The sequence below is a fragment of the Ochotona curzoniae genome, unplaced genomic scaffold (genome assembly GCF_017591425.1).
Source record: "Ochotona curzoniae isolate NIBS_2020 unplaced genomic scaffold, NIBS_Ocur_1.0 patch81, whole genome shotgun sequence".
NCBI lineage: Eukaryota > Metazoa > Chordata > Mammalia > Lagomorpha > Ochotonidae > Ochotona > Ochotona curzoniae.
This window is the reverse complement of record NW_024467063.1, coordinates 529,253-541,816: the sequence shown is the minus strand read 5'-3', so window position 1 is coordinate 541,816 and position 12,564 is coordinate 529,253. Positions and strand designations below refer to the sequence as shown.

General features: G+C 56.2%; 1 protein-coding gene across 1 annotated transcript in view; it reads right to left on the bottom strand.

Moving 5' to 3' along the window:
• Nucleotides 1-3,160: 3,160 nt before the first annotated feature.
• The window catches only part of LOC121168265 (WD repeat-containing protein 93-like), a 32,381-nt gene continuing 22,977 nt past the window's right edge, over nucleotides 3,161-12,564 (bottom strand). Inside the window, exons 12-16 of the mRNA XM_040998187.1 lie at nucleotides 11,832-12,045; nucleotides 11,086-11,149; nucleotides 9,670-9,826; nucleotides 9,197-9,404; nucleotides 3,161-3,263 (exon numbers count right to left, since the gene is read on the bottom strand). Of these exons, the coding sequence (XP_040854121.1) occupies nucleotides 3,161-3,263; nucleotides 9,197-9,404; nucleotides 9,670-9,826; nucleotides 11,086-11,149; nucleotides 11,832-12,045 (746 nt within the window). The remainder of the gene's footprint in view (nucleotides 3,264-9,196; nucleotides 9,405-9,669; nucleotides 9,827-11,085; nucleotides 11,150-11,831; nucleotides 12,046-12,564) is intronic.

Sequence of the window (12,564 nt, the reverse complement as noted above, 5' to 3'; positions counted from 1 at the left end):
TTCACAGCGTCTCTGTCAGCCCCCCTAAAGAGCCCCATCCCCCTCCTTCAGGAGCATCGCTTCCTGCCCGATCTCCTGTTTGGACCATTCACCCCATGTGGCTAGTGGCTGGTGGCTGGCCACATCCAGCACATCCCAGGCCCTCCCTCTCTGCTGACCCACTTGCACACTGTCCCCTCAGGAGCGCCAGGACCTTGCTCCTACAGACTGGGACCCCAGCAGGGCACACCCTGGCTGCTACAGGGAATGGGTTAAGCTAAGCCCTGTGGGGCTGGGGGCCCTCACACCTCCTGGGTACCCTCTCTCCACCCCCACACTTCCTTCCATATCACGGTTCTCCCTCACCCACCCCAGAGCCCTAACTTGGGGGGAGTATCCTCCTGGAGCTACCCAGCTAGGAAAGTCTATTTGCATGGCAAAGGTGGAGCTTGTAGGATGGGAATTAACGTTATTGGCAAGTCTTTTCACAGATAAGAGGGATTCATTGGCCTGACCTTCTCCCTGCCAGGCGCCCACTGTTTATTAGCACCTGGGTGTGAATTCTTATTAACGGGGTCCTGCTAATAGCGGAGGCGACCCAGGCTTGGGAACGCCTCCCACTGCTCCAGCAGCCCCACCCCCTTCCTATGACAGCGACAGTGACAGGAACTCGCCATGGTGTCAGGGTCGGAGGAGCCTCCCTTGGAAGGCTAAGGGAGAAGCGACTGAATGAGACGCCAGCCTACACGCCCAGCGGCAGCCACGGGGTGGTGCCTGTCACAGCCCGGCGTCAGCTCTCTGCAGAACCAGGGCAACCGGCCACAGCTCTGTGATTCCAGCCCGGCAGCGGCAAAGGAGCAGCCAGCTGAAGGGTGAGGGTGCTCGCAAAGGGCTTGGTTGGGGCAAGAGTCTGGCGTGGCTCGGGTTCAACCCGAGGGCCAAGGAGGGGTCCCATGGGTCCTGCCCACCCTGTGCTCCCCACAGCCTCCACGTCCTGTTCTTCAGAGTAGGGCGCTGGCAGTCTTGGTTTTCTCAGCTGGGTGCCTAAGGCTCTGCCTTTGCCATCTATTTCCAAGTCCTTGCAAGTGGGGTGGCTATGTGCTGTAAGACCCATCTTACTGATGGGTTGAGGGATTTGTCCCAAAGCAGGTGCCTGGCTAAGGGGTGGGGACCACCAGGCCTTGAGCAGAGTCCTGGGAAGTGTGTGTGTGTGTGTGGGCAGGTGGCTGGGAGGTGACACCATGCGAGTGTCATACTGGAATAGCTGTGCTGGAGTCACTGCAGATGCTGATGCAAATGAGGCTGCTAAAGTTCATTGCTGCTTTTTCAAGAATTGAAGGGATCGGGGAAAGAGGGGCCACAGTTGTCTACGGTAGCAGAGCTGGGGAGTTGGGATGGGCTTCCAGCAGGTGAGTAACTGCTGTCCTCTGGCTGCACATGGTTGCCCCCTCCCCGGCCCCCAACCAGATTCTAAGGCTCAGATTCGGGAGTGCTCTGTCTGCACCCCCAAGCGCGGGCCCCTACGCTTGCACAGCCCTGGGAACTGTGTCTTCTTAAGTCTTATACCTGGCCACTCACTGGGCCCCACTGGTCCTCACCGTCCCAGTGGCTCTATCGCCCTGGGGCAGGTGCAGGGACCACTGACTTGGCTGTCTCACCTGGAGGGGGAGCCTTGGCAGAGCCCCATGTGGGCCTCTCGTGCCTCTGCTGAGCTCTGGCTCACAGGGACGTGCAGAGGCAGCAAGGACTTTGAGTCCCCAGGCCAGCGCTGCCAGGAAAGACATGGACACCTTACTCCAGGTGGCCCTGTCACTCTGTCAGTCCCTGGCTGCTGGCTGCTGGCTGAGGTTTGGGGCTGTGAGCAGCACACTGAACTGCCGAGAAAGGGGCCTATGCTGTAGGAGCAGCCGGTGACCAGCACACAGGGCCAGGCTGGCAGGGGCAGCAGCCAGGAGGAAGTCTCTGGTGTTATTACTACAAGGCTCATCTCTCTGACCCACCACATCCGCTGCCTGCAGAAGGTGGTTCTGACATGGAGTTAGGTAGCAGCAGTGAGCTTGTTTTTTTGCCTGACAAAAAAAAATTCACTTGGGGCATTTTCAGTGAGTCAGCATTGATGCCATAGAGAGGCATCATGTCCACGAGGAAGAGTGTGAAGGTGACCCAGGGGGGGAGGTGGCCCACCTCGGCCACTAACCAAGCCCGCATCCTCAGCCCCAGGCCTCACCTGGAAGCCCGGCTCAGGGAAGCTCTTCCAGGAAGCCAACATGGAGCAGGGAAGAGTGAGGAGACAGCCCAGGCAGCAGGCCAGGAGTGTGACTCACTAAGAAGCAGGAAAGGGGCTCTCCTAGGTCCATGACATGAATGGTCCCCCAAGATTGAAACTGTTAACTGGAGGAGGGCTGGCGTTGTGGCACAGTGCGTGGTGCTGCTGTCTGTCACACCCACATCATGTGAGAATGCCAGTAGCTGCATTTTCTGAGTCCCTGCTGATACATCGAGGAAAGTAGTAAACGATGGTCTAAGCCCTTGGGTCCCTGCACCCATGTGGACGATCTGGATGGAATCCCAGGGCCCTGACTTTGGCCTGACCTGCCCCCCAACATTGTGGCCTTTTAGGTAAGATTTTTCTCTTTGTGTCTGCTTTTCAAATTAAAAAAAAAAAGTTACTATTATCATTTTTTTTATAAAAAGATTCATTTATTTTTATTGGAAAAGCAAATTTACCGAGAGAAGGAGAGCAGAGAGAAAGATCTTTCATCTGCTGATTCACTCTCCAAGTACCTGCAATGGTCAGGGCTGAGCCAATCTGAAGCCAGCAGCTTTTTCTGGGTCTCCCACGCAGGTGCAGGGATCTAAATGGGAAGTGGAGCAGCTGGGATACGAATTGGCATCCAAACAGGATCCTAGCATGTCCAAGGCAAGGACTTTAGCCACTAGGCTACAGCACCAGGCCCTATTATCATTATTTTTAAGAAACCACTAGATGGGTCCTGCTAGAACCTGGACAAGGGGCATGATGGGTACACACCACAGCAACGCTAGAGTTGGCAAGCAAAGCCGCCGTTTATTTAGCTGACGTATCTGTTCAGCAAGGGCCCCGAGTGCGACCTTCCCCTCCTCTGGTTCTGCGAGTGGCTTGAGCTGTGGCTGTTCCTCACAGGGTCTCTCATGGTCCCGGTCACTTCCGGTTCTCCCGCTGCAGAAGCAAGGAGTACCTCCGTAGCTGGCTCCAGTGCTCATGCTCCTGGATCTGCTTCGGTTTCTTCTCCAGCATCTGGAAGCTGAGGCCACAGAGCCAGGCATGAGGCACCCGCCGTACCTCCCGGCCCCCAGCACGCAGGCTCCCAGTGCAGGGCACGGTCCTGCCTGCATGTGCAGGCCAGGCCGGGCCAGAGCAGGCACATGGCCAGCTTTCACTGAAGGAGCCGCGGGGCGGGGTGAGAGTGAACTGAGGACCTTAAAGTCTGTGCAAGCAAAGTGTGCTAGTCGCATGCCAGGGAGCATAGCGGGTCCTGGCACAGGAAACCCTGATGGCTTAGTGTGGCATGGTTGGATGCGGAGGACACCATGTGGAGTCGCAAAGAGGTACGCTGTGGAGGTCTGCTTTTCTGACCACATCTCAGTGAGATTTTTGCAAAATATAAGTTTTGGGTGATTTGGCATCTGCTTTCTAACCATCCAGTGGCGATGATGACGGTAGCAGGAGACGAGAGGATGGTCACGGAGCACCGGGCAGATGCCCAGTAAAGGCTGTTGCAGGTTAGTAAGCAGCAGTGAGGCTGCTGGGATGGGAGCCCTGCTTAGCAGGTGGCCGTGTGGGAGGCAGCCGAATAATCAGGACCAGGACAAAGTCTCAAAGACCAAAGCAGTGGCTTTGCGCACGATGCTTCAGTGTCCTGCACAGAGCCTTACCCTGACTTGCGCAGTCACGCCACCAGGGGGCGCAAGAGCCAGCTTCTGGTGTCAGCCTGCACCTCGATGTGATGAGGCTCCTCCCGGAACACTGACAAGGCCAGCACCCCACACTTCACACCCCCTTTTAGGTAAACAAGCAGTCATCAGGGAAGAACATAGAATGGGGCACAGCGCTGGTTTGGCCTCTTAACCTGGAGTCTGGAGGCCGGTGCAACCAGTTTCAGACAGATTTAGAGCTGGCCTTTAAAAATATTATTTAAGAAGTGGGAAAGAGCAGAGTTGCGAGCGAGTGCATGAGAGAGGCAGAGAATGAGCGGAGGCACTCTTATCTGGCAGTTCTTTCCTAAGATACCCATGAGGGCCCCTGGCCGGGAGCTGGTCTCTCCCATGGGTGGCAGCGACCCCATCACTGCACTCTTTACAACCGCCTGCCACGGTTGACGTCACCAGGAGCTGGCCGTGGGACCCAGGCACTTCACGATGGGAGCCAGATCCCTCACCCACCAGGTCCATCCTTGCCCCCATTTGGCTTTGAACTTGCTGCCTGCACTTGGGCACTGGAGCTGACCACGCCCTGGCTTTGGGGAGCCCCAAGTTCCCCACAGATTGAGAATCTGCCCAACCCCTTTCTTATGAAACAGGAGTGTCAGTACTGCTGTGGAGTGGTGGGCAGTGGGCTGGCCTACTGAGCTGGAAGTCTTCACTAACTTACTATTTAATTCAGCCTTCCTACTTGTCAATCAAAAAACCCTGCCTTTCCTGGGATGCTTTTGTAGCATTCAGGACCTAAAAAAGGGTATGTGTGTGTGCCGTGAGAACACAGATTCTGAGCTGCAAGTGCAACTTGTGGAGGGGCCAGGTAATTCCCACGTGGCTTCATACCTGCAGGAGCACTGCGCCTACTTCATACAGGGGCCACATCAGGAGAAGAGTACACTCACGCTTTCTCACTCACAGAGCATGGCTGGAGCCTGCTCAGAGCCTGCCTATGGGAACATTAGGGAAAATGCATCCAGACAGCATGAACGGTGGGTGGGGGAGTGGCTGCCTGAGAACACAGGGTGAAATGTGCAGCGAGGCTCCCGGGATGGCGCCTGCTTGCCCGTTTGCTGACATGGGAACAAAGCTGACATTGGCCTCCAGGGAGCACAAGCTGGCAGATGGAGGCACCTGCCAAGGGAGAGGGCAGTTGGAGCCCAGGGTGCCACTGCCAGCCAGGACAGAGGTGGTAGGCAACGGCTGCCATGTGCAAAAGGCAGCCCCACTTGGGGCCAGCCACCCCTGGGGGTGCAGCATTGAGGGAGAAGGGGTCAGTGCCCCGTTCATGGGCAGCTGGCCCTGCCGGGAAGCCCACTGAGTATCCAAAATGCCTTCTTGTCAGTTTCGAGCACAGGGGGCCCTGAGAGTTCCCCATTAGTAGCCGGGGCACAGGGGGCCCTGGGACTGCTCCCTGATACTCTGGGAGTGCACACCATCCAGAAGAACTGGGTGCCAGGTGGACTGGGCGTGAAGTGGACTGGGTGTGAGGCCACTGCAGGCTAACAGCCTAGTCCTGTGCACACCTGTGGCCGTCCAAGCTCTAGGTGGTTCAGAAGGCAATGCTGCGAGAGGCAAAGGGATCTGGACAGGCCCACATTTGGGGGCCCAGGGATGGACTCAAGGGGGTCAGAATGTCACCCCAGAACTTCATTAAAATGTCAGCTGGTGTCACACAGGGTGGGCGCAGAAGCCCGTCTGGTGGGTGGGGGCGTCCCATTCCACAGGGAACGTGGAGAAGGAGCCTGTGTCCCTTGGTGTCATGAATGTTCTGCCTTGTCATGATGAGAGGTCTGGCTGGCCAGAGCCCACAAGGCCAACGAGGCCTTGGGGTGCTGGGAGCGGTGCCCAGGAGGCCGGGTGCAGAGCAGTGGCCTACAGCAGGCGCCTGGCCACCCTGGCTGGTAACCTTCCATCCATTGCCACTGCCTTGCAGTTTCACCCAGTTTGGAAGCCAAGGACACTATTTTGGATACAAGAAGTAAACAGGGGGAAAGAACTCAACGGGGAGCAGGTCCCTTGGGACACCCTGCCTCCGGATGGCCAGATGGCCATGAGGACTGGGCTGTGGGTGGACAGGGCCCCAAATGCCCTCTCAAAATACAGCAACTGGGGGTGTTTCCATTGCTGGGGGTCCCTCTGGGGAGGCCTGGTCACTGCCAGTAGAGCAGGCAGAACGGCAGAGCCCCCGGTCATCCCAGGAGGTGCCACAGGCATGGGACTGGAGTCTCATGCTCAAGGCCAAGCAGATGTGCCCTCAGGGCCAACCTAAGGCAACCAGGAACCTGGCCAGCACCCACCACCACTGTGGGCCACTCCTCACTCCCCAGAGCTACCCCACAATACCTCCCTGGCTCATTCAGCCCCTAGCCTGCCCTATGCATCGGGTCAGTTGGGTTGACTAGCAGAGGCTCCTGCGGGGGTCGGGGGCCAGCTCTCTACACCCCACCCTTCCCAGGCAGGGGCTGGCGCTGGGATCCAGGACGAAGCTGGGAGGGAGACAGACACGGCAAAGGATCCATGTCCCAAACTGGGAGATGTTCTTGCCCATCCCTCAGGGTTCCACAGAGAAACAAGTGAGTTGGCAGAAATAGCATATTTGTAAATGGAGTTTTCTCAAAAATGAAAAAGAAATTATTCCATTAATACTTTGCAGTGACCCAAAGCCATATTCTACAAAGTGAACGTGAGGGTGAGTGTTTGGTGTGGGGGTCCAGGCATCAGGTTAGACCCGGTGGTCTGATAGCAGAGTGGGAGACCTGGGTGGAAATTCTGACCCAGCCCTGGCTGCTGTGAACATTGGTGGTGGTGGTGGTGTGTGTGTGTGTGTGTGTGCAAGAACCAGTAAATGGAACATCTCTTTCTTCTTTCAAATAAAGTGAAAACAAGTACTGTTTAAAAATTCACTTTCCATGTGCTTTCTGAAGGCCCCTCATGTTAATGGCAGGGCTGACAATTTCTAGCTGGCTTATGTACATTTTCATTTTTGTGTTTTCCTGTTTTCCCAAATGTCTGCAAGTTCTTATGGAACTCACAAACAACAAACACCTTTCTCAATGAGAGACCATTATTCCGATGTGGTGCTTCTATGTTTGAAGAGTAAGCTATAGGCTAAAGAGTTAGGAGCTTGCCTCCTGGCTCAGTCGCCTTGGGTGAGGGTAAGCCTGCGTCCAGGTGTTGGCCATGGTGCATCCCAGCAAAGCAGCCTGCTGGCCCAGGGCTGAGGCGAGGCTTTCCAGGCCAGAGTGGACAGAAGTGAAAGCTAGTTCAACAAAGAAGGTCTCGGGCTTCCATCAGGAGCTCCAGGAAGCTGCAGGCCAAGGCTTCCCCAGAACTGCTCACAGCCATGACCCAACAGCACGGAGGGTTGACATTTCCACCTGTTGGAAAGGTTTACTGATTTAATTCCATTCATTTAAAAAGGAGTGTGTGAGAGAGAGAGAGAGACAGAGAAAGAGAGATTCCATCCACTGCTTCATTGGCTAAATGTCCACAGCAGCTGGGGCTGGCCTAGTGCAAAGCCAGAAGCCAAGAACACCTGGTCCCCATGTGGGTGCCAGGGACCCAGCACGGGAGCCATCACTACTGCCTCCCAGGCTGCCCATGAGCAGGGAGCTGGATTGGGAACAAGTACTCCGGTACAGGACGTGGGAATCCTCGGCCTCACCTCTACACTAGCACCTGCCCTCTCCCTCCTCCCGCACGCTGTAGAAAAGTTGCAAACAGGGAGAACACGCAGAAAACAGCCTCTCCTTCCATCCTCTGGGCAGAACCAGTGTTACTACTGGTGTACATACTTTCATGAACTCAGATCAGGACCATATGTTCAATGTCTTATAACCACTTCTCAACTTTCTATTTTGAAAATGTTTAAACCCAGAAAACAGCACTGTACTCCCCCTCAGCCTCTTGGCAGCCTGTAGCCCTCTAGCTGGGTGTCTGCATGGTCTTCTGAGCCACTTGGAAGTAAGTGTGGGCACCATGGCACGCTGCCCACTGGGGCTGGGGAACCTTTATCTGCCCATAGCCACTTGAGTCTTATTAACATTATCTGCGGACCACACAAAATGATTAACTTAAAACATAGCTTGTTGCAGACTTACGAACTTTCAAGTCCTGCTTGCAGGCGCTCTGGCAGGGCCGGACCACATGAGTGCCCAGGCTTTCTCTGGTTCCCAGGCAGGACGCTGTCAGTCCTTTACCTTCCAGGACCTCTCCAGCCAGGGGGCAGCAGGTGGAGCTTGCCCCCTGAGGAAGGGCTTACACCCACCAACCTCAGCTCCGTGTTTACTCTCCCTGGGGGCTATCGTCCTGTCCCGAGGAGTGGGCATGCTTCTGTGAGATACTGAGAGCCATGCAACCGACCCACGCAACACAGCAGGGACACGGTGGGAGCAGGTAACACGGGTGGAGATGGACAGCAGAGAGGTGCCCGTGATGCCACCTGGTGGTGACATTTTGGTTGCAAGCAGGGCACACAGCAGCATCCAGACGGCCACCTCCCGTCACAAAGCACGGACATTCTGAGGGTACTAGCACGTCCTCCCAGGCACTCAGTCCACTGCAGTGATGCTTTGGAATGAGTGAGCAAGCTGATCCCTGAGAGGTCACGTGCAAGAGAATTCAAACCAGAAGCTCTAACCATTCCCCTTTGCTTCACCAGGGGACGGGGCTAGAGAAAGGAGTGGGCATGACAGTGACTCAGAGATAACAGGACACAAGGACACTTGCCACAGTCATCCTGCTCTATAGCGGCGGGTGTGGGACAAGGATCCAGGGCTCCCCGCACCCCATTCCAGCCCAAGCGTGCACTGGATCATCGTGGGAGCCATCCACAAAGATGGACTTAAAATGGATCGAACGGTTTGGTCTGGAGACCAACACCCCCATTAGGATATCCAAGGCCCAGGTACCCGGGTGTGAGTCCCAGCTGCACCCCTGAACCCACCCTCCTGCTAAGGTGAGGTGTGGGCAGGGACCTGGATTGAGTCCTGGGCTCCAAGGCTTCTGCCTGTCCCTTCCGCGGCTGTCATGGACATCTGGGGAGTGAACCAGGGGAGGGGAACTCTCTCCTGTCAATCAAATAAATATATGCCTAAATGCAAATCGTTTTGACAATTGAAAAGTTGTTCTGGACAGGAAGATGCCATCTTTTCCACCAGCCGGAACTGGGGGCCTGTGGCTACCCGCCCAACGGCCAGTCCCTCAAGTGCGGCTCCTGGGCTGGGGCAGGTGGCGCCCTCCCGCGGCCGACCGCTTTTACCTCTTCCGCAGCAGCAGCTCACACCTGCGCTCCAGTGGCAGCGCCTCGGGAAAGGCCAAGGTCTCGCTCAGATCCTCTGGAGGGGTGATGGAAGTTTTGGAAAGATTTTCCAGGAGTGGGTAAGCCTCAAAGTTGAAGTAGAATACAGAATTTCGGGTGTCCCCCGCCTCCTCTACGGATTTGGACTTTGTTACATCCGAACAGTCTCCTGCAGTGAAACCAGCACAGCACACAACCTGTGAGGCAGCTGCTCCCCCAGAGGGGACCCAGGCTGAGCTGGGAGGGGGCAGAAGGAGTCCAGAGGGGAGACTTTGTTGATATTTCTGCAAGTCACCATGGTGTATGTTTTGACCTGGAGGGGAGCCAGAGTGGGGAGGGGCAGGATGGGGGTCATTCTGTGTGGGGCTGGAGAAGTCGGGCAGGGGTGGGCGGGCGGGGAATGGTGGCAGCCTCGGGTCTGGGCCCTTGTGTACCTTGCAGCAGGAAAAACGGAAGCTGTAGAGACACGAGAAACATGGGCTTCCAGGGCCCCGTCACGTGAGGGGGTCTGGGCAGGGCAAAGGCACAGATGATCTCGGGTTTGGCCACGTTCATAAGGGACATGGAGCCATTCCTGGTGAAGATGAGCACCTGGAGGGAGAGCCATGCAGAGCAGGGATGGCGCCAGACTCGACCTCCAGGAAGACAGGGGTGCAGGACACCCAGTGAGGTACAGATGGTACCCCACTGGCTCTGGTTGACCCCACCCCGCCAGAGTTGATGTGGGAGCTGCAGCGACAGGTGCCAACACCCTGCACCTCACGCCCCCTCCCCTGCATTGCTTCCCCTTTAGCTTTCTTTTTCTTTATTTTCTGGTTCTCCCTAGCACCTCTGCTGAGGTGCTCCCTGCCCAGCGCCTCCTGCTGCTCCCAATGCCTGGCCTCCCACCCCACCCTGTCCAGGGCATCTTGCTCAATCCCACAGCTTCCCCCCAGCTCCTGGCTCCCAGAGGGGCCTCCAGCCTGAATTCTTCCTCTGGACCATCCACGGGTCCTTGGAAAGCCTGCTTCCACCTCCAGCCTCCTCCAGGGGCCTATGTACCCTAGCTGCTGTCTACAGGTGAGGTGCAAGGGCTCTCAGGGGGCTGGGTGGTCTCCAGCACAGGCTGTGGGGCCTCACTCTTCTCCACCTCCCCACCTCTCCTGGGTGTCCCTCCTGGCGAGTGCTCCTCCCCAGGTGAATGGTGGGAGTTACGCCCTGGGAGTGCGCTGGAAACCTGGCTTCAGCACCAGATTCTCTCAGAGCCGTTCACTGGGGGTGGGAGGCAGGGTTTTGCGATCCCCTCTCCCAGGATCCTGAGCGTTTCTCTCCAGGGCTGTGATCTGCTCATCAGCAAGCTTGGTAGGGATGAAGGAATCACATCTGTGAACCAGGAGGACGGTAGGCTGGGCTGCGAGGCAGTCTCCACTCTCCAGCCCTTCTCGGGGGGAATGGAGGAGGTTGCCACCCATGTGTGCCTCACTGCACCCTCGGCTTCAAGCCCCAGCAGGAGCAGAAGGCATCTGTCCTTGCACCCAGTCCTGTCCAAGCGACCCCGGGCCTCCTGTCCCCAGCCTGTCGCTGCACCCACAGTGTTCCGTTCGGCTGCCACCTGCTCCCTGCCTCTCCATCGTCTGCAGGGAGAGTCGGCAGTTCCTCTCTGCTCCACACATAGATTGCTAACCAGCATCTCAGCTGTTCCCACATTGTAGAGCAGCTGCTGGAGACTTCTCAAGGGAACCGTAAGCTCCACGAAGAAGGCTGGGACTTGCTTTTTTACATCTGTCCACCTCAAAGCTAACTGGACATGGAAGTGTTACAGCAAAGGTGATCCCTTGCACAGAAGTACATGAGAGGCCCACGGCACCTACCATGCCAGGCAGGGCTCGGACCGGGGCCACAGCACAGATTGCTTCATCCAGGTGCTTTTCAGGCCTGCAAGACACAAAGCACAGAGATCTTCCAACCTCACGGAGTTTTCCAGAAGTTCTGTGCCTCTTCCCATACCCTGGGGAAACTTCTGAGTTTGCCTACTAGAAATCCCTTGATGGGACAGCTACCAGCAACTGTGGAGAACTGCACAAATAAACACAACACAGCAAAGGGAACAGAAGCTGGAGCTACAGGAATCAACAGCCTGACTCACATGTTGCAAAGCAAGTTACAGAATAAACAGCACTGATAAGCAAGATGGAGAATATTTTTAAGTTTTTTTTTTTTTTTGGCAGAGTTATAGAAAGTGAGAGGGAGATAAAGACATTGATCTTCCATCTGCTGGCTAAATCTCCAAATGGCTGCAAAGGACAAATAATTATTAACCAACTTCTTGAATTCCCTATGCATGCATAGAATCTTTAAACATTTTTACAAAAGAAAGTGCTGTCCTTGGGGGAAATGGAGGAGAAGGTACTGCTGCAGGAATGAGGCTCTTCTCAGTCATCCCGGATGTACAAGACGTCACTGGAGCATCACACAGTCGCTAGAAAGATCTGGCCCAATCGATGAAGTTGGCGATCTTCAGGTGCTTGTGAGGGGAGGTGGGCAGTGAGGGTGACCAGGCCAGAGCAGCCAGCTGTCCCAGCACATCCTGACTGCCTGCTGCCACCAAGTCACCCACCTCTCGACGAGCACGCGGACGGTGGGTCCTTGGGTCCCTTTGGCGGACACCAGGTAGAGGGACGCGTCTGTGCACAGCACCACACATGACATTTGGGACTTCACCGGAGTCTTGGGGTACACGTTCTGTCCTTCGTGGACCAGGAAGTACTTGAGGAAATACACGCTTTCGCAGATAGATCCCTCAGGAAGAGCAACGACCCCAAAGGAGAATCCTGGAGGAAGCGACCACATGAGCAGGTCAGAAAGGGGTTGGGGAGGGGCCTGTGGGCAGCAAGCTGACCAGCAGAGCGGAAGCAGCCAGGAGGAACCCCACATGGGGAACCTGCTGCGAGTGGAGTGGAGCTGGAGATGGGAGAGTCAGGGCCACAGCCAAGGGCCAGGTCAGCCAAGCACTGAACTGCAACTGACCCTGAAGGCAAGGGCATGTGTGGCCAGGCAGGAGGGTCCCAGGGTCCCAGAAAGTAAGGAGAGGTGTTGTCGAGGGCTTGGGGAGCTGTGGCCATTCTGCTGGCCCTGGCCACGGCAGAGATGCTGAGGCTGTGTGCATCCTGGCTTCCACTTAGTGATGATTGCAGAGGCCTCCAATGACATAAGGCCAGGTGCCACAGGCACCTATGTGCCTGGCAGGGTACTCCCTGAGAACCATAATCTCTGGTCTGCTCCCTGGGAAGGAGTCCAGGGAAGGCGGCCACTTCTACTTGTCTCAAACGGCAAACTGCTAAGGTCTGTGA